Source organism: Thalia democratica, chromosome 4, assembly GCF_965202585.1.
Source record: "Thalia democratica chromosome 4, ktThaDemo2.hap1.1, whole genome shotgun sequence".
NCBI lineage: Eukaryota > Metazoa > Chordata > Thaliacea > Salpida > Salpidae > Thalia > Thalia democratica.
The window spans coordinates 59,665,319-59,686,550 of NC_139168.1; the positions used below are offsets into that span (position 1 = coordinate 59,665,319).

At 25.4% G+C, this 21,232-nt stretch overlaps 1 protein-coding gene across 1 annotated transcript; it reads left to right on the plus strand.

Moving 5' to 3' along the window:
- The first annotated feature begins 1,278 nt into the window (after positions 1-1,278).
- LOC145834825 (cilia- and flagella-associated protein 53-like) lies at positions 1,279-16,031 on the plus strand. The gene is made up of 12 exons (XM_082942335.1): positions 1,279-1,415; positions 5,017-5,139; positions 7,532-7,641; positions 7,980-8,153; positions 8,484-8,583; positions 9,146-9,255; positions 10,085-10,255; positions 11,112-11,304; positions 11,668-11,833; positions 14,078-14,180; positions 15,044-15,194; positions 15,692-16,031. Exons 1-12 carry the CDS (start codon positions 1,329-1,331, stop codon positions 15,806-15,808), a joined length of 1,605 nt encoding a protein of 534 aa, XP_082798461.1. The 5' UTR covers positions 1,279-1,328; the 3' UTR covers positions 15,809-16,031.
- Positions 16,032-21,232: the final 5,201 nt, after the last annotated feature.

Here is a 21,232-nt window from a genome sequence, read left to right on the forward strand (position 1 = left end):
TTTGGTAAAAAGCTTGGTTTTACTTGCTTTGCAAAATTTGTTTTAATTTAAGTATTTTAACATAAGTGAACATGACCAGTAACTCTACAACAAGTTACAAAAGACAAACAATTTTTAAAACACTAAGTGTATTTCGAGCTATTCTCATCAGTAGAGTACAAAGCTAACAAATAATAAAATTCTACAAACTTAGATAGTAACCAAATAATCAAGTAATCATAAAGTAATTAAAAGATTAATAAAAGACAAAAGCAATTAGTAACAGTTATAATTGATCTACAGGAAAACTAAACACCAATAAATGAAAAAAATCCTTATAAAGTATCACGAAAATAAAGCTACAGTATAGTCAAAAGATACTTTTTATGCAGCAAATTCTAGAATTGCTTTCACTTCTAAGCCACTATTAAAACCAGGTGGTAAGTATTAAACTTAAATAAAAGTATGCTAATCTGCCAATACAGATGCTGCTGTACAGCAAGTTATATTGGATTAACAACCAGACATCTAAAGAAAAGAATAAAAGAGCATATACCAAAAAGTGTAAAGATTTTTTTTCTTTTCATATAAGAAAGATGATATACCGGTCAAGGTTATAAACGCATCTAAACGTTTATCTAATGCAGAACATTTAGTTAATAATTCAACTTGTGCAAATAGTTATAATACAAGTAGATTTAAAATTATTAAAACTTGTAGTAATGTTTTCGATTTGATTAAATTAGAGGCCATTTGTATTCTATTAAGGAAACTTGTTTTATGTAAGCAAAAAAAATTGACTATACTGTTTCTTTATTTTTGTAATACTTTATAAGGACTGTTTTCATTTTATTAGTTCTTAGTTTTACTGTAGACCAATTATAACGTAAGCGAACTTATTTGATTTTAACTATTACTAATTGCTTTTGTTTTTTATTAATGTTTTGACTACTTTATGATTACTTGATTACTTGGTTACTATGTAAGTTTGTAAAATCTTATTATTTGTTAGCTTTGTACTCTATTGATGAGAGTTGCTCGAAATATAATGAGTATTTTTAAGTTTAAGTAAAACGTTATAGGCAATAATTTCTTTTTATTGGTTATACCGATGTCTACCGCCATTCTAGTAATTAATCGAAACTTTTTCATTAGAAATCGAAGAAGTTTTTAAGTTTTATTAAATCTGGTAATGCTACTTGCTTCTACCACTAACAATAAAATAGTGAATACATTAAGTTGTCATAGCATTTTGCACAACATAAAAATTGTAGTTTTTAAAATGCTTACAGAATTTTAAAACATACAAATAATAAATTTCAAAGCATATTAAAATTTAACAAAATAGTATGCTTGTTTTTCATGGAGATAGACCTCCAAAATCTTATTTAAAAAATCGAGAAGTTCAAGGCCCAGCACCTTACTCAACTGGAATAGTAAGTTCATTCTTCTTACATTTAATTATACTTATACTTTTATATAGTTTATGTATGCTATTTGAATAATATATTAAATATATATAAAGGTCTATTAAATCCTATTGATTACTTAAGTGAAGATTTTTTTTAATTGAAGGTTTAAGTTTATATACTTTCATAATAAAAAAAAGTTTTGATAAAAAAACATTGTAACTGTTAATTTAAAAATAGTTTGCAAGAATAAATTTACTAATACTTATTTAACTATATTTTTGTATAAAGATAAGATTTTAAATAAAAGTTTAGCTAGTAACTTATTTATTTTTAATTATATAAAATCTTTATATACTTTTAATGTTATTGTCGCTATCTTTAAACTTTTCACAACATTTTTAAATTGTAGGTTTTAGATTTAAATTTTACAAAGAAAAAGTATTTGTTCAAAATAATATTCTTAACTCTAATAAGAAAAAAAATATTTGTTTTGTATAAAGGACTAGTTTAGCTTTACAGCCAAAGCATTCAATATTTTTTTGGAAAATAAAATTTAGTCACAAAGCTATTTACTCATAATATATAACTTACTCATGTGTACACCAACTATCATACAACTTATTAGAATTTAAAAAGTGTTATGATCTTTACAAACTAGTTGGCCATAAAAAGGGTCCAATTTTTTTTTTGCAAAAAATAACATTATGCTTTACTTGTAAGCTTAAACATACAATAAGATACTTTTGAATAATATTTTAAAATAAAATCAGTTTCGTAAAAAAGGTTTCACTACAAATGTATTTAAGAATGATTTTTTCAGGGTTGCCAAAAACCTTGAATTTTAAACTATTTTCACATGTTAAGTAACAAAATTTTGATTAGATTCAAAAAATATATCATAAAGATAAAAATTTTTTGTATTGAAAAAAGTTTTTTCATTAAAAAACACATTTAAAGTCCTTTTACAGTATTTTTTTCAATGTTGTTATAGTATTGAAGAAAGTTTTTAAAAATTAAGTTTAATTACAAGTGGACCAAAAATCCTGTTTTTAAAAACCTGGAAGAAATTACAAAAACCTTGAAAACCCTTTTTTCAGACAATTGTCTCAAAACATTGAAAAAATTACTAAATTTTGGTTGCTTTCTAGAATTTTATAGCATTTGGATTTAAATTTTCTTTTAAATGTTTTAAAAAAAACATAAAAAAGGAAAAAGAAAATGAGGAATATTTTTTTTTTTGATTCTTAAAAAAATAGTTAGAAGTTATAAATTTGCTGGTGAAAAGTTGTTCATATTTTATTAAAGATTAGGCTGAATAAGTTTAAAAGTGGTTGCTTAAAAGCTATATTAGTAGATATATTTTTAGTTTTTTAATTTTTTTTTGTTTATGACTTCGATCTATTGAACTCTCCAACTTTGATTGCGTATTTCTTAAACGTTACATTAAATTAAAAAGATAGTTTAAAACAACTGATACTTAGTAATTGATTAAAAAATAGAAGGTCATCTATGAAAAACAGTGATTCACATTTATGTTTCTTTATAGGGTTTGTAAATTAGCATTAGACAGTTATTTTTAATTATTGGGATTTGCATAATTTATTTTGCTAAAATATTAAACTTTTATACGCGGACTAAATGTAAGTGTTGAAATTTGTTTTAAAGATCATACTGAATTGATAGATTTCTGAAGATGATTAAGCTTTTTGGAAGTAAGAAGGTTTTTTTTTTAAATTTGGAATGCTTGTTAAATTATCATCAAAATTGTTAAAATTTAGTTAAACTTTTCAATTAAATATTACTTTTATTTACTAAGAACTTTTTTGTTAACCTTTTAAAATCTTTTGTTTAGGATATTTTTGTTAATTTTTTTTTTGCATTAACAAAAGTATTTCTGATTTGATAATAAATTTGCTAGTTGTGCAAAGTTTCTTATAAATAGTTTTATAAATGTCTTCATAAATTTAGTAATTAATTGGTGCTATTCTACCTCAGGATTTCTAGCTATTTTATATATAAAGTAAAAATGAATTTGAAAGTTTTTAATTCAATGCAGATAATTTAAATTTAGTACTGTAGCACCTTTTCATATTAACAATAGCCTATATACTCTCGCAAATCTACGCACTTTTTTTTAAGCTACCCATTTTAGAATTCTCAAAAAGTACAAAAAATAATAATTTGAAATTCTTTTTAGGTTTCTACAAGATTCTATGTTTTTTTGGCAACAATAATGAAAAGAAACATTTAAAGTAAATATTATGAAAACATTTTGCATTTTTAGTTAGTGCCTTCTATAAGGAACTAATTGAAATCTACGACTTTGCTTTTTATAGGTGTCTTATCCCCCTTTATACCTTTAACTCAAACGAGGTACAATGTTCAATTACTCACATTATTTATGGCATATAGTTTCATTTCAACTCAATAATCTTATTTTTTATTTTCAGCTTATTCGTTCCTTGCCCACTAAAACTGAACTTATCTTGCATGTTATTAGAAAAAGATCTTTTTCTAACATCATGCAAGAAAGTTTAATTTTAGTAGGGCAAGGAACAGAGAAAAAAAAAACTTTTTTATACACATAAACAGTTTTTATTAAAAAGCTTTTCACATTTATTTTCATCTTAAATAAAAACTTTTTTTGTAAACAAATGAAATGGGAAAGTCTCCAAACTGTATTTTATCAAATGTGTTATAAAAAAAAATCAAATATAGAAGGTATATTTGCTACCTCTTGTTTATTTCGTCCTTTTTCTGTGAACACAATGTGCATAGATTTGTAAGAGGTGATTGTGTTTAAATAGTTTTTTATTTCAAAAGATCACGTTTGTAACTTTTTAAAGCAAGTTTATTTAAAAGTTTTGCACTTAAGTACTATAAATTTTTTTATTGAATTCTATTATATAGACCCATTAAGGCCATAGAGGAGTAAATAACTTTTTTTTTTAAATAATATTGTTAAACTAAAAAATAAGCTTTAATTATTGGTTGCTTTTTGTTGTTTTCTAAAATTCACAGTACCTTTTGAGATATAAGCACTCAAAGTAAAATAAATTCTTGAAGGATAACACAAACTATAGAGTCTAAAAAAGAAAAATTTACTAAAAAATGTTCTTATTCTACAAGTTTTAAGCAATTGTTCAACAACTTTCCATTATAATCTTTAAGAATATTATAACAATCTTTATTATAAAATAATTAATTAAAAACATATTTTTATATCACAAAAAGCAAAAAAAGAGGTTTTTTTTTACTTAATAGGTCATAAATCTTTTACTTAAATTTATAAAATGGTTTTTTCTGACATTTATTTAAAGTGTTAAAAAGTAAATTTCCTGAATATTTGGGATATTGGTTGATAGAAAGGATTTTTCAAGTAGTTTTTCAAAATTCCTACTAAATTGTTTAATTTTTTTCTATACATTAGTATTGAACATTGAAAAAAAAGAACATATCTTAACAAATAGTAAGCAGTTTTATGTATGTGAAGAGTATCTTAAAGTAAGTTTTATAAGTATTTTGTTGTTCTTAATGTTTTAATTACTTGCAAATATTTTAACAGCTTTAAAATTAACTAACAATATAATTAATAGTAGTATTTATACTTTTGTTTAATTAACAGATAGCCAAGCAACCTTCAAAGAAAAAATCAAATGAAGCAAAAATATTAGAAAGAAGGCGTAGGGAAGAAAGTTTGTATGAAACTCTAAAACAAATGAATATAGATAACAGAATTCGTTTCAAGGTGTTTCAACTGATATTTTTTGTAAAGATATTTTATTAAACTAAGAGGTAAACTAAATGGTAATTACTAACTACTATTTATGCCCTAGTTTAGGCTTAGTTATGCTATGTTTTTTAAACATTTAAAAAAATTTCCCAGTTTGATTGTTTAAGTATAAAAAAGTTATTTTTTAATAAAAAGTTTAAATAACAGCATCATAATTTTTATTAAATCTCCACACAGTAAGTATCTAGCTTTAGTTGCTGAAGAAAGAGTATAATTATAAACTAGCTTTTAACGAATTTATATTATTAAAATTTGCTAACAAGTCATTATCATGCTGTAAGTTTTGATGTAGCTTTACTTAATCTTTGTAGATCTTTACAGTCACTATTGAAACTCTATATGAAATAAGTTGTCCAAAAAAGTTGTTCACAAATTTCTATAATATTAGTTTTAAAGTTAAGTTTTTAGTTTCTCATCACAATTGTCAAAAAGTTAATAGTCCAAAAGGCCATATTGGAGTATGAAACTTTTAAACAAGTTGATCTTTTTTTAAAGATCTACAATCTAGCTATCAATTTCTTTATACTGTTGTTTAAAACACAAATACAAAATAGATTTTTAGTTATAGTGGTAAAAATTCACATAGATTTAAATAAGTTCACTTTACAATCAAAAGATCAAATAAAAAATTGAAAAATCATTATTTCTTTAAAACACTATCTTGTCCTTCAGTTTTTAATCAAATTTTCTCGTACTTTTTCAATTTAATTTTCAATTAATGATAAACAATCGAATTACCATAACTTCAAAAATAATTGTGATGTACATATAAAAATCACTTATTGTTGTAATAGTTTTTGAAAAAAATTAACCAGAAGATAGAATTTCAGTAAACTTAAAAAAATTAATTGAAAGATGACAATTAAAGTTTAATTTTCAATATTTTAGTTTTTGAATAAGTTTGTTTAAGCTTATAAATAACAACCAATGTTTAGGGCATAGAAGGGGCAGTGGTAATCAACTTTTTTGCAATTAAATTTTAATTTGTAGAGTTTTAACTAAGCTTTTTAGAGCTTTTTTTTTAAAGTGAAACTAATATTTAAGAAATAGCCTGTTATAGTCAGTGAGTAAAATAGATTCCTTATAAAAGTTTAAAACTAAAACCATAAACAAATAAAACTCACTAAAAATTTTACTCTAATGTTTTTTAAGCAACTTTTCGAAATATCAGGAAATGTTATTTTCAACATATCAAAAAACTTGTAGGAAGTGATTAAAAAATTATAATTTATGATCAAGGTTGAAAAAAAAATTTTTACCCTACAAACTAAATATATATTTTGTATTTTGATAGAAAAAAAAAACTTTGGTTAAAAGTTGTTCATAACTTTCTTAATATTGTATAAGTAAAGTTTAAAAATGGCTGCTTGAAAACGTTACGAGGAGATAGATTTTTATTAAAATAGTGTATTATTCACTATTTAGTTTACACCTCTCATAAAGGACTTATTTTATATTACTACTTTGATAGCTAATATTTTAAAAGTTACTTCGAATTCTATGAAGTGTGATAACTAACTAGAACTTATAAAAAAACTAAAAAAAAGTGTTTACCTTCCTATGCCCTTAATTTTCGTAAATAAATCTTATCACCTATGGACTTAGTTTTAAGAACATGTTTATAATGTAAAACTTTACATGTATTAGCTTATTTGATCAGTACAACTATTACTTGTTGCCAAATGTTTACATTTTATATATAATTTTGAAAGTAAATCTTAGTATAGTAATTTGTTTATCTAAATTTGTTATATGTAAAGCTTGCTGGGTTTAATTGTTTTTAAAACATATATTTAAAAAACTTTTATATTGATGTTTTTATCAAACATGATTTTTTCTAAAAATTAGACAGCATAATCATTTACGTACAAGTTTATAAGTGAATCTGAGTGTTTTGTTTTGTCGTTTTAATTTTTTTAATATGTAATGGAATACTTTATGACTGCATGACATCAGAAATTATGAATTTAAAAACTTTTCAAAATGTTTAAAAAAAACTTGCTGTACTAATAAGCTTGTTGAAAATTCCAAATATATTTTCACCTAAGCGTTTAAAAATTTATTATCAAGGATGTTTAAAATTAAATTGTTCTTACTTTTTGATAATCTAACCTTTTTCAAGTGTATTTTTCAACAATTTTATCAATTTCATAAAACCGACTACTATACCTTTTAGTACGTTAGTTCAAATTAAGTATAAGATATTGTTTTTTTTAATTGTAGTTTATAATTTTTTAAAGCCAAAAAAAAAAACGTAATATAAAAGATCTCTGCTTTATTTTTTATTAAATTGTGTTTTTAATAAACTAGTTATTTTTTTTTATCATGCTCTATTTCAATATTACAGTCAGACTGGGTTAAAACAACTGACAAAAGATTTGAAAGGAATTATGTTAAAGACAGGCTTAATGAGGCTTTAGATAATGAAGAACTGGAACTTAACAAAAAGAGACAAAGGTTGTAGCAGGTTTCAATTTTTTTTTAATACTATAAAAGTTATTTATTAGTATAATTAATGTATATCATATAAGATACATAAAGAAAATTAATATTAAAAAAAAACTTTTGTGTCATTTACATAAGTTATGGTATAGAATATGTTTTACGATTTAAAAGGTAGTACAATAATTAAGAAAAGCCTTTTCGTCATAAATAACTTAGTTATTTTTATTAAATAAAATAATAATAATTAGCTAGAATGTAAAGTTTTTCTATGAAATTGTTTTCTTTTTTTATGTTCTATAATCAAAAGTAAGTGTTTTGTATGCTAAAACGCGTAACAAATCAAACAACAGGTTGAAAAGTTTGCTACTTCACGAAGAAGACAAATGTTTGGAAGATGCGGCAGCTCTTCACCTCAATGAGGATCAGAGGTTTGAAAAGTTGAAGCAAAGAGCTGAAATGTTGAAGAAGCAGCGAGAGGAAGAAAGAATGAAAGTTGTACGAGAGAAAAGAGAGCTTCAATTTTTGTAAGTTTAAAGAAATGAAATTTTTAGCATTGTATGTTTTTTATCGAATTCTTTAGCTAAATTTAGTTCTGTATTTTGACTTTCTTAGTGTTATTTAGTTTATTAGTTTAAGATTGTTAAAATGAATATTTTTAAATGTTAGTAAAATAAAAATAATTGTTTCTTAATAAATTAGGATCCTGATACTAGTTTAAAATCAAGATCCATCCAGTTTTGTTAGATCACTAATTTAAACTAGTATTCTGATTTGTTTTGTTATTACTATGTAAGTAAGTTACTAACATAAGTTATTCAATAGTTCAACATTAAAAAGTTTTTATTAAACTTCAGAGCTAGATGTGAAGAAATACGGCCAATCATATCAAAAAAGCAAACAGTTGAAGTTTTCCAAGACAGATGTAAACAAGTTGAAATGAAAGCAGTTTTGCAAGTAAGTTATTTTATTTAAATCAAATCACCTATTAAAGCTAATTTGTACAGTAAAAAATATTTTTATCCGACTAGAAAATTTATTTAATTTTTTATTACTTCATGGTCGATTAGAAAAAACGATTTGATGTGAATTAAGAAATAAAAAAGAATTTTTTTAGCAGGTATTAAATTTATCAAAAACAAAAAAGAAAAATAATAGTCATTTAGTATTATCAATTTTTAAAACTTCAATTCAGTATTGCTTATCAGCACTTTTTTAAAAACAAGTAAGTAACACTATTCTACAAAGTAAACAGCAGCATAATAACTGTATGCAGTTAAAAGTTCTTCTACTTGTTTTTTAAAATAAGTTTGACCCGGTAAATCTTATGGCTACACTGTTTTGATTAAAAATTATTTAAATGAAAAAAGTATATTTTTTCAGTAATACTTTTTGTATACAATTATACGTAATTACATGTATACTTTGTTTTACTACAATTTATGCATTCAGTTAAAAAAAAACTCTTTACAATAAAGTTTTAACAAGCTGAACTTTGTTTAACCAGTTGTTTTAACAGAAGCGTAGATTGGAAGAGGAGGCCATGTATGCTGAGCTGTGGGAAAAAGACAGACTGGCCAAAGCTGCAAGGGAGGAAAGGGAGGAAGTGATGAGAGTTGAGAGAGATGCGTGAGTTTTTTGTTTCCTTTCTGTTCTCATCACAATTGTTTGTATTTTATTTCTAATGAATTTATTTTTATATATTAAGTAGCCAAAGCAGTTTCTAAACTTGTAGAGTTGTTTAAAAAAATATTAGAAATGTTTTTAGTAATTTGTTATAATCAACAAGTTTGGGTCATTTATTTTTGTGAAACATTTTAAAGGCTTTTTATTATATCCAAAAGTTATCATTATGAAAAGGTTGGTAAATGACAAAAAATTTTAACGTTAAAATTAAAAGCATTTTAAATGATGTAATGTGTAGTTTTTATGTTGTGAATAGCTATAAAACTGTTGCATAATGATAGCCATTTTAACTTTAGTTTTGTTGCTATATACTTGATTTAACTTAGGATGATACCACATTTATAATTGTTAAAACATCTTTAAAGTATTTTTAAAAATTTGAATTTATTTGAAAACTATAAAAGTTTGCGTTTCTTGTGGACTGAAAAATTTAAGAAGCAAAACAAAAGCTACTTTTGATAATTAGTGTTTTTTACAATTTTTAAATTGTCTTCTTAGTTTTTAGTTATAAATTAATTCTAAAGTGTTGGATTGAAAAAGTTTTTCTTTAATTAGTATGTTATTTTTCTTCCACATTGTTCAAAAATTTTTAGTTTATAAAAATATTTATGAAAACTAAAAATTATTGGAGAAAATCAAATATTTTGATATTTTTTTTATTATTTCCGACAATTTTTTATGTCTTTGATGCAACTTTTAGATGTATATTTAGCAGCTTCAAACAAGCTTCAGCTAAAATATATATTGAACTTTTAATTTTATGGTATTTTAGCGAGCAAGTCAGAGGATTGAACATTCAAATGGCTGCGAAAGCATCCAGATCTGATGAAGCATTGAGAGAGAAATTAGATGAGTTGAAAATGGTCGACGAAGAAAGAAAAATGATTAAAATGGAAGATGAAAAAGCTTGGGTAGACAAAAAGAAAATGCAAAACAAAACTAAGTGAGTTGTTACAAGTTGCATAAATGGTATTGGGTAAAAAATTTATAGGAAGTTTCATTACACTATACTGTTTTAGAATTTTTATCCTATGATACAAAGTCTACCATAAAATAAGTTGTCAATATTATTAGATCGAGAGTTTTGTTTTTGTTTTTAATATTTAAAGCTTTGTATAAATTTTAGAGTTCTTTAAACTTGTTTAAACATTACACATTTTAGAATTACTTAAAGTTTACTTAAAAATAGTTTTTAACTTTAACTTCAATTGCTTAATTATTAATTATGCAAATTGTTTTTACTTTAAGTACTATATTCATAAAGTATTTGATGATTTCTTTTAAATACTAACGAAGTTATAGTACGCCTAATTTAAAAAAAATCATAAAAACTGTTGATATTTGAGGAAAGTTTTATTTATTACTTTTACTTAAAAATTAATTTATCATTTTATAGTTTTTATTTATTTTTTGATTAGATAGGCGTAAAAGATTAGTAAATACTGTTTTTAGCTTAGTTTTTCTTCAATTGTAGCAATATTTTAGAATTTTTAACGTCTATCTTTTGAATAAAGTTTAAAGGTTTCAATAAAATATAAAAATTTTGTTCAAATTTACCTTTTATCTTTATGTAATGTTGTTTTACTTTTTATATTAATGACCAAAACAATATATAAGTATACTAAAGTAGTTTTAGTGAACTGCTGTGATAAATTACATAGCAAAGTTTTAACAAAAGATTCTTTTTTAAATAAAGTTGTAGCTAATTAAGAAATTCTTTAACCCTGAAATTTAAACCAACTGCTTTAATAAGTTGAAACATTTTTTATTACCGACACTTTTTTATTAAAAAATTACAGAACACAATTGGACAACATGATCCGTTACAAGATAAAGAAGTCGGCCATCGCTCATCAGGAAGAGCTTGCTCTCGACATGAAGATCCTCGAAAAATGTCTGGAAGATCTGAGAGTTGAGGAGCTGGGAAGACAGGATGACAGGCAGCGACTCAAGAAGGAAACTCTCCAGTACCTTGACTACCTCAGGGAACAGGTTGCATGTTTGTATTCCGCTCGAAAGTATTTGTAGATTTTCAGTTAAGTTTCCTTGGGAGCGATTTCGCCTGTCAGAGGGCTACAACTAGTGAAGAGTAGTGAGTGATTGACTAGTAAAGGGGCAGTGATTAATAAAAGTAGGGGGCTACTGTTTTTTTTATTTTCACTCAAGTAGGCTATTTTAAAATAAGTTTTGTAAGCTATGAACTAGTTAAGTGTAAATGAGATAATTAACTAGTAAATAGGCGATATTTAATAAAGGGTGGTTATTTTCACTTTTATTAAAGTGAGTTTAGTAAGCCCTGCACTAAAGTTGTTATCACATATCTTTAAAATTGTCAACACCAAATATTTTTTTAAGGTTCGCTTTGAGGCGCAACGGGAGGCCGAGCTGGAGGAAATGATGGAGGAGGAAATGAAGCTGCTGTGGAAGAAGAGGATCGAAGAGTACAAGAGAGAGAAGGCGAGCAGGGACAAGCTGCTGAAGGAGGTCATTGACGTGCGCAGGGACCAAATTCAGCGCAAAAGTATGTTTTTTGTTTGATAATTAAATCTTGTTTAACTGGTAGACAGGTTGTTAAGCTGAAAATAAGCTTTTAGTTTTTTTAGTGCAAATGTAGTTTAGTGTTATATATGTTGTAAAATTAAATTTGTATGTAAGATATTTAAGAATAATTTGATTTTGAACAAGTAATTCATTTCTTAATTAATCTTTTTACACCTGATACAGCAAGACATCGTTTTTTATAGATGTACTTGTTGTTTAATACAGTGCTTCTGAACCTTTTTCTAGTTGCGGAACCCTTTTCCAAAGTTCAACTTTTCCGCGGAACCCCTAATTTAATTTTACATAAAATGTTTACTATAATATTTCCTGCAAAATACAAAAGAGTTTCAGTAAAAAACGAGTTTTTTAGAAAAACTATATCTTTGTTACAAATCATACCAATTGTAATAGTATTAAGTCGAGTCAAACTCAAAGTGCGCCAGAGGCAATAGGTATTTTATGATTCTATAATTAATAAACTAAAATAAACATGATTAATTGCAACGTCATAAAAATCTTTCTTTGCATAATAAAAACAAAATGAGAGCTACAAACAATAACGAAATGAACATGAACCTAATCGAATTCACAGATCACTGTAATAAACGGGTAAGATGCCTAACGAAAAATAAATAAAAAACATTTAGTACGAAGCTTGAACTTGTCTCTTAGCAACAAGCATGTCAATGCGCGGCTGGATTTTGAATAGACTGAGACGTATACAGGCAGATAAGGTTGGAGTCAGCATACAGTTCCTTTGCTTCGTTTTAATGTTTGTTACATGCGAAAAGCCGGACTCGCAAAGATAAGTGGTGGTGAATAGTAAAAGAAATTTAACTGCACGCTTTGCTAAGACGGGGTACTCTGAAATTGCACATATCAAAAAATCTAAAAGCTCCTTCCCTTTGAAACTCAATTTTAAATTGCTATCTTCAGGTAGTTGCAGCAATTCGTTTTCTGTATCTGTAGGAAGATTTACTTCTTCTGAAGCAATATCACACATAAAAGGATTCAAAATCCATAAATTTCCGATGCGAACATCTTTAGGAAAATAATGTTGAAACTTTATAGACAAAAGATCAAGGTGGTTGTATATTTCGTCAGAGAAGTTAAATTCTATGCGTTTTTCATGGGCCTCATCAAACCGATGAAACATTGCAAAATTACCATTGCTAAAACATGTTTTAACAAACAAAAAAGTTGCAAATAAAATTACATAAAAAAAAACCTTGATTAAGCAAATCATTATTATATGTTTTTTGTTTTAAAATCATCAATTTAAAAATAACATTATTTTTTGAATATTATAAGTTTTTTTTTCACTTTCTTTAGTTGTTTTTTTTTATAAATGAATATCAAAAAAAATCTCATTGAGTTATAATAATTATAACAGAAAAAGCATTCAATATTTAAATATCAAACTTTAAAACTTGGCTAACACATAGAAATTTAAACATTTTTATCATGTAAATTTAAAAATTATTTCAAACTCAATTTCTGTAAAAGTTTTAAAGACCTGGCCACAACTTTTAAAAATTAAAGTATCATTTTTATATCATGTAAGTCTAAAAAACTAGTTCAAATTCAATTTCTGTTAAAATTTTATAGGCCTGGCCAGATTTTTTTTTAAATTATAGTAGCATTTTTTAAGTAAAAAATAAGCTTTTATACATATTAAATTTTAAATCAAGCTAATAGACATCTTTTTCAACATTTTTACAATATTTGAAACAATATAATATACCAGAAATAAGTTTCTGATAAAGATTTTTTATTTAGTTTTATTGCGTAAACATTTAGAATTTGTTTTGATTGCTCCTACATTGTTTGCTTTAGTGATAATACCAGTATTTTCATGACTTCACTAAAAGTAGAAATTCAAAAACTTTGCGCAACCAGGACACCTATTAAAAATGAATACCCATTAAAAGTCCTACCGCTAAATACAAACTAAGCAGATCAATGAATGCTCTAATTATATATGTTTTCCATTTTTTTGAAGTTTTATGATTTATGTTTTTTTTTTCTTTCAAATTTTAATTTTTAAATTTCGTAAGGCTTCGCGGAACCCCTGAGAGGCGTCGCGGAACCCTAGGGTTCCGCGGAACCCCATTTCAGAAGCACTGGTTTAATAGAACAATCAGCTTGGGTGTGACAACATCTTTTTTAGTCTGTGTAATTTTAATTATCATTTCCCTACATAAACCTCAGTTTATTTCTAAAGTGGATGAAATTGAAAACGAAAAAGCGCATAAAGTTGAAGATAAAAAAATGATGGACAAAATGGTGGCAGAATATCAGCAGGATAAGGCTGACGAAACAAGAATGTAAGTTGGATTTCAAAATATATAATAATAATTTTTATATTTCAACTAACTAGTCGTGTATAGCACTTTGTGGCCATTAATGCTTGACTCATTTGTTTAGTTTTTTAGGTTTGTCATTTTACTAGGAGTATAAAACAAACATTTAGAAGTTATTTTAGTGGAGGTGTTAAACTTAAGCTAGTTTTATTGGTTTTAGAAGTAAAAACAAAATGTATAAAGGCTATGGTAGAATAAAGGAAGATTACTGTATAATTTGTTTTTATTTTTATTCCAGTGAAGTTACTTCACTAGGATCTTTTGTTAGCAAACAATTAAACCTAAATTTTGAACAGTTAAAGGCTATGTGATAATTGTTTTATATTAGTAAAGGTTAATTGTTTGGCTGGGAAATACTTGTTATTAAATAGTTGCAAATTTTTTGCAACAATAAGTTATTTTGAAGTAAGTTATTAAGACTTTTTTAAAGCTAAAAATAACAAATAGTATAACAATGAGTCGCGAACTTTAAAAATGTCACTAGTAAAAATAGTGTGGGAGTTGTGAAAGTTATTACTGCATGTGCAAGAAGGGTATTCCGTGGAACTTTGTCATTAGGTTAACATAGAGAAACGTATACCAGTTTTAATAAGTCAAGTACTTTGCAAATTGTAGTTCTGGAATTTCTAAAAGTTTTTATATTTGCTATAAACTGAACTTTAGTACTATTTCTTGACTGTTTGTTATGGGTACATTTTTAAAATAAACAACGCTTGCCTGTCGCCCATGAGTTTAGAAAACACCAGTGCAAGTTTTAAACAATATTATTAAGAAACCTTTAAAACTTTAAAATATTTAAGTACCCAAACATGAACTTTACACAACAGCACAGCAATGAAGAATTACCAGCACGCGTCCGATTTGCTCGAACAAATGAGGTACGAGCGCGATCTGAAGTACCAGCAGGAAATTGAGCGTCAACGCGAGATAGAGGAAGGGCTGAGAGCTGAACAGCAATACAAAGAATCCATGCAAAAGGTTTTTTTGAGTTGTACTTAGAAGTAAAGCTCACAATGTCGTTTTCAGTTGAATGTTGTTAGCTTTAGCAACAAACAGATAAAAATTGAGCAACATGTTGTTAAACCGTGTGAAAGTAGATTATAAAGTTTTAAAATTTTCTTACAAAATTTTTTTTCATTTTGTTCTAAAAGCATAAAGTTCATATCTATGTGTTTTTTTTTAGTGTTATGATTTGCTTTATTTTATCATTAAATATGTTTCAAAGAAATACTTAAACAAATGCTTAAACAAATATTTCATATAAAAGCCAAAGTTATTTTTTGTAAAAAACAATGTTGGACCTACCCTATGCCCTTAATAAAAGCACTCTTTACTAAAGTTTTTCTTCTGAAATATTTGATAATTTAAATACCGATTTAATTCTCAAGAATATTTTCACTTCCGAAAGCTCGTCAAGACTTACAGAACATCAAATTAAAAATTTTAAACTAACTAATTAATATTTCAAACACAAGGTTTTGGAGGGAGTGGGAATAAACAACTACAACCAGCACCCAATGAGGAGGAATATGCGGAGTTCAAATGGTTACTTAGGAGGGTATCCCCCTATATTTGATGTAAAAAAGATTTAAACGCAATATATTTGATATCAACGAAACAAAACTATATTTTTGCACTTAGTATTTAAGTTTTGTTTTAAAATTTTATTTTGTTGGTACTCAACCGTTTTAAGCCTTTTAAACACGCTAATTATTTAGGTAAGGATTTTAAAATTAATCCGTTTTTGTTAGCATTTTAAATATATTTTGAAGTCTAGCTTATTAAATCGAATTTTTTGACTGTGAAAGTTTAGTCGTCATACTGTGTAAAATTACATTGCTTTTATTTATTTTTGTCAGTTGTTGTTTAATATTGATAATAATAATCACTTATTTTCTCTGTTTTATCATTTTCGTGCTAAATAAAAACTGTATCAATTTGAAGATAAAATAAAGCTTGTAAAGTTTTATACCACTTCTTCAATTATCAGTATACCTTATATGAAAAAAAATTTAAAGTATACTTAAAATTAGTTTAACTAGTACAAGTTTTAAGCGTTGTTGTTAAATTTCAAAAAATTTAATTTTGAAAATTTAGTTCAAGTAGTTGAGCTGTTTCATTAAAACGTATTTTATTTAAATTATAAAGTTGTTTATTTGTAAGTAATCAATTTTAAAATAGCCGAAAACAACCTAAATATTTTTATAAAACCTATGTTTTCTCTTTATAAGAAATATATAGTTTATTTGCTATTTTTTGATTTTCAAAGTGTTCAAGCTTATTTAACAGTGAAGATTTTAAGTTTTTAGTTATTACTACTTTTTTTCAATTTATACCAAACCCAGATAGCTAATGGTCACTTAGGCCGGGTTTTTTGCTTCCAAAAAGCGGCAACCATAGGTCTAGAAACCATAAAATGATAATTTTGAATAATGATTCCATTACTGCTTTAATTGATCAGTTCACATTAAAGGCTATTCCGTTACTGCAGTGGTCTGCTTTTCCAAAGTCTTTATAGTAAAGTTATTTTTGAATTAGAATTTTTCAAGTTTGAACAGATTGGCCTAAACAGTATTGAAAAAAAAAAAGCAAAAAATACAATTTTTTTTTTTGTTAATTAGATTTAATCATTGTTGACATCATATAGTTATGTAATACTCTTAATTATTATAGCTTTAAACACCTTAAAACACGTTAAAATGATAAGTATACAGCATTTTGTAGTATTTAAATTTATTGATTAACTTAATAAATGTATTGATTAATACTTATTGATTTACATCTTTTTTCTAAACCTACAGACAGTTAAACCTAATACATTGTACTACAAACAGTCGGATTGTAGTTCATGTATGATATCTATTATTATCTCGTAATCTATAGTAACTATGCTTATCTTAAGTAAAACACATATTCAACAACTTTAGCTTCTTTTCTTGCAGTATTTTTTTTTTAAGAGAGCTCCGTTGATATGTGTTAATTCGTTTAACACACAGAAACAACATATGTCAGTTAAATAAAGAATATGTACTGCGTAGTTTTTTTTTATCAAACAGAAAAGCTTAAATTTTGATAATTAATGTAGAAATTTTTATGGGAAAGTCATACAAAAAAATCTTTCCGAAACTCTCAGGTTTTATAATTGATAAAATTGATCATCTACATAAATATTTGTAGGATCTACGTAAGAAAGAACAAACGTAAAAGAATAAATTGGTGTACCATAATCAAACTTAATTGCAAGTTTGTTACATTTCTTAAGTTATAACTAAAATCTAATTTAATGTATTCAAACATGTTTTATTTTTTAATTTAATAATAGTTTATTTTAGTGCAAAGAGTGAAATACTTGAAATTTTTTTGTACATATAGTTTAACCAAATATTTATTTTCTATAAAAATGTGTTAATAATTCGTAACAATTAATGATCCACCAGACCTAGGATGAGGCTAGGTATTGCTTTTTTAGATCCAGATCTCAACTTGAAAAAATCCGGATCTTAGTTTGCAAAAAAAAAATCAAGATTCGGAAAAATCTTAGTTTTTTAAATTCCGGGTTGGGTAGCTAAAATTCTTGATCAAAACAACTAATTTTCATAATTACTGAAAAAAACTTTATTGTTATGTTAGTCGTTTATAACTTTTTACTTTGAAAGTTGAAAAATTTTTAAAGCTTGTTTAAGTCAAAATTAAAATATGCCAGTAAACTTATAAATTTTAAGTTATAAAGTAAATTTTATAGACGTAAAAACATTGTACAAAATGATTTATCATTCATGATAAACCTTCGATACAAAAAACAAGTAGATTCAATATGTTTGATTAATTTATACAGTCAGTATCAAGGTTAATTTTTTCACATAGTAAAGAATACGCAGAACAAATTACAACAGGATGTGGGAGGGTGGAACATTTTCGTTTAAAACTAAAACATTTAATTCAAATACAATAAATATTAATAATTTTTTATAATTTTCAATTTAACAAAAAAATATTTTCAATTTGTTTTACTAAATAACTACTGATTCTTTTTTTTTTCTATTTCTATTGCCCTACGCCTCCTTCCTTTAGAATATCAACATTCTACAAATGTGTTATACCTTAAAAATAACTCTTTTAGAAAATCAGTCGTTTAGTTGTACTTTTATACTTTTTTATAAATATGTATTTACTATAAAATGAAAGTTTTAGTTTTTTTGTGTACAATTCCAGATACACAAAAAAAAACGATTAAATACAAAATAATCGATTTTTTTAAACAAAATAGTTAAAAGTTTTTTAGTTAGTTGTTTATAAATATAAATTTGTTTATGTATCTTTTTTTTTATATTATTGAAAATGAGTTTAATTAATTTTTTTCTTTTGTTATTGTGTGTCCTATTTTTGTGGTTCAGTTTTTAATGCCGAAGTCCAAAATCGCACAATAAGCAATATAATATTAGTAACAATAATAAAATTTTTAATTTTTTATATTGGCTAAAATGTTAATAACTCTAAATTTCGCATACATGTGTTATTTATAAGTTTTTCGTACGAACTGGTTCAAAAAATTATTACGTTTTGTTTATAAAACTCTTTCATCGAACAAAGCATTTCAAACTTAGACCAGTCGTGCCGGTGGCATACTTTGTGTTATAATCAAAAAAGAAAAGAACTAGTATAAAAAACATTCTATGACGATTTTCAACACGAGTTTCCGATAAAAATAAGTCCGCAAAACTTTTTGTTGTTAGGAGTTATCACTCTTTTAAATGCTTATGTATCGGCGTTTTTCTTCAAATGTGCGTTAGTTATTAAAACTCGCTGTGGTGTACGTTAATGTCCGGTTTCGTTGCGACCTCAAGTCTAGCAAAAACAAATTTTTACATCGTTTAGTGAAACAAATTACGACGTGTAGTTAACAAGAATATATCAATTTTGCCAAATCGAAAAAAGAACTTGTTCGTTTTCAAGCGACTAGACCATTTAGATTCTGTCTAAGAATATCGACTGTTAGAGGCAAACCCCGTGAGTTCCTTCTTAAAAATTAAATCGTCGTACTGTTAGTCATTTACTCTATCTTTACTATTGTTAATAAACTAAACAGATCTTACCTGTGTAGTGATCTAATACAGTTTCTTTGAATTGTTCGTTTTAATAACTTTTAGGTTGTTAAAAAACTTCTTGACAACGATAAGTGTTTCCAACATAGAAATATAAGTTACTTTAAGCTAGACACAAATTACTCGTTAGTTAAGTATTGTAAGCTACTCGTAAGTAAAGCATGCAGATAAGTAAAGTGTTTACATTCCACAATTCCACATTATAATTATTGTTTATTGAACGAAAATAAAAGCGCTCAAATATTTGGTCCAAGGACCTGGTGTACGAAAAAACCTTTTGGTTATCGAGTCATACACCAGAATACAATTTAAAGACATGTCCAGGAAAAGACATTAAATAAAAGAACAGTATACCTTACCCCATAAACATAACTGTGTTTGTATTAAATTCATCCGTGCGTTTATACATTGTTTAACTTTGCACTTCTGTACAAACTTTAAATGAAACTCAAACAACTTGAACTAGAAGAGACCTCTACTATTTTCCTTCCTAGGCTAGAGTACGTAGGTTAGAAAATCTACAAAATTATTTTCAAAAACTTTAAACTTTAGACACAAGAATATTTTTTAAGGTTTTTGTAAGAAAATTTTTAAAGCAAACGTAAAACAATTGATGATGCTTTTTTTTTGTACATCGTACTGGTTTCAGACTCATTAAAAAAAGTTGTAACTTTAACATAAAACTTGGTTCTTTGTTTATTTTATCAATGTTTTTTAGAGAAAGTAAACGATAAATTAGTTTTTAATTGTTTTTAGCTTATGTATAATTATTTTTTCTAAACATAAATTACAAAAATGACCTAATATGTACAGTTTATAAAGTTCTCTTTACGAAATGAAAATATTTCAGTTTTCTTGTACTTCATAGTAGACTATTGGCAGTTAAATTAAAAATTTTAAAGCGCTATATAACATTTTTCATTGATTAAATTAAATTAAATGGTTTTGCTTTGATAACTAGTGCTTATTGCGCTAAAACAGTTTTCAGCAGTATCGGAAAAAATACTTGTTTTTTTATTTAACATTTAGCTCGCAACAAAAACTGCATAGAGAATAGTCAGAACAGTCAATCAAAAAAAACTCACTTATTATGTATACATATATATGAAGTAATTCTACTATACATTATCGACACTTATTGTTTTTTATTTTTAATGATGTTTATTCTCTAGGTCTAAGGCAAAATTTCTTATGAAAATCAGTTCACTTTACTTTCATATTATTATTTAAAACATTTTATAACATATTTACGATTAAAAACTGTTTACTATGAAATACGTAGTAAATGGAAAATATTTTTTTAAATGTTGTTCAAGATTAGCTTTGGATATAATTTTACTACACATTTAATATTTTTACACGTTTCAGTAATTTCAAACTGTAAGCTTTTGATTGAAATTTTTTTATTGTTTTTATTAAGCAGATGTTTTGATATTTTTAAACTCAAATTTTCTCATTAAATTATATATATTAATAAAATATTAAGTTTTCAAATACAATTGTTTCACTGTTATGTAAGCAGAACAGGTCTTTAGTTTGCTTAGTGTAATAAAATTTATATATAGATTATTAAATTGTGTATACCAAACTTTGTTTGTCTTTATAAACTAATAAATATATCATACTTTTTTATCAAACTTTTTTATTTCTTATATTAGATTTAATAAAAGTAAAAAGTCAACACTCGTATGCGTATCGAAAATTTAAAACCAACAAATATTTTGGGTGTAGACAAAAATCCTTTTAGTTCCAGTATTCATGATGTAAGGTTTAATGCTTTGATTTTGAAGAATTTTAATAGTTTTAGTTTTTAGATATTGGAAACATATAACAAACAGAAACTAATTATGTTATTTGAGTAAAACAAAATAGTTTTAGGATGCTTAGATGTATCAGTCTCAATATTGAAAAGAT

Excerpts from the sequence above, each read along its gene's own strand:
- LOC145834825 (XM_082942335.1), top strand. The coding sequence starts at position 1,329 with ATGCTTGTTTTTCATGGAGATAGACCTCCAAAATCTTATTTAAAAAAT. Across the intron at positions 8,584-9,145 it reads AAATGAAAGCAGTTTTGCAA|AAGCGTAGATTGGAAGAGGA; the intron begins GTAAGTTATTTT and ends TTGTTTTAACAG. Across the intron at positions 15,195-15,691 it reads ACAAAGAATCCATGCAAAAG|GTTTTGGAGGGAGTGGGAAT; the intron begins GTTTTTTTGAGT and ends TTCAAACACAAG.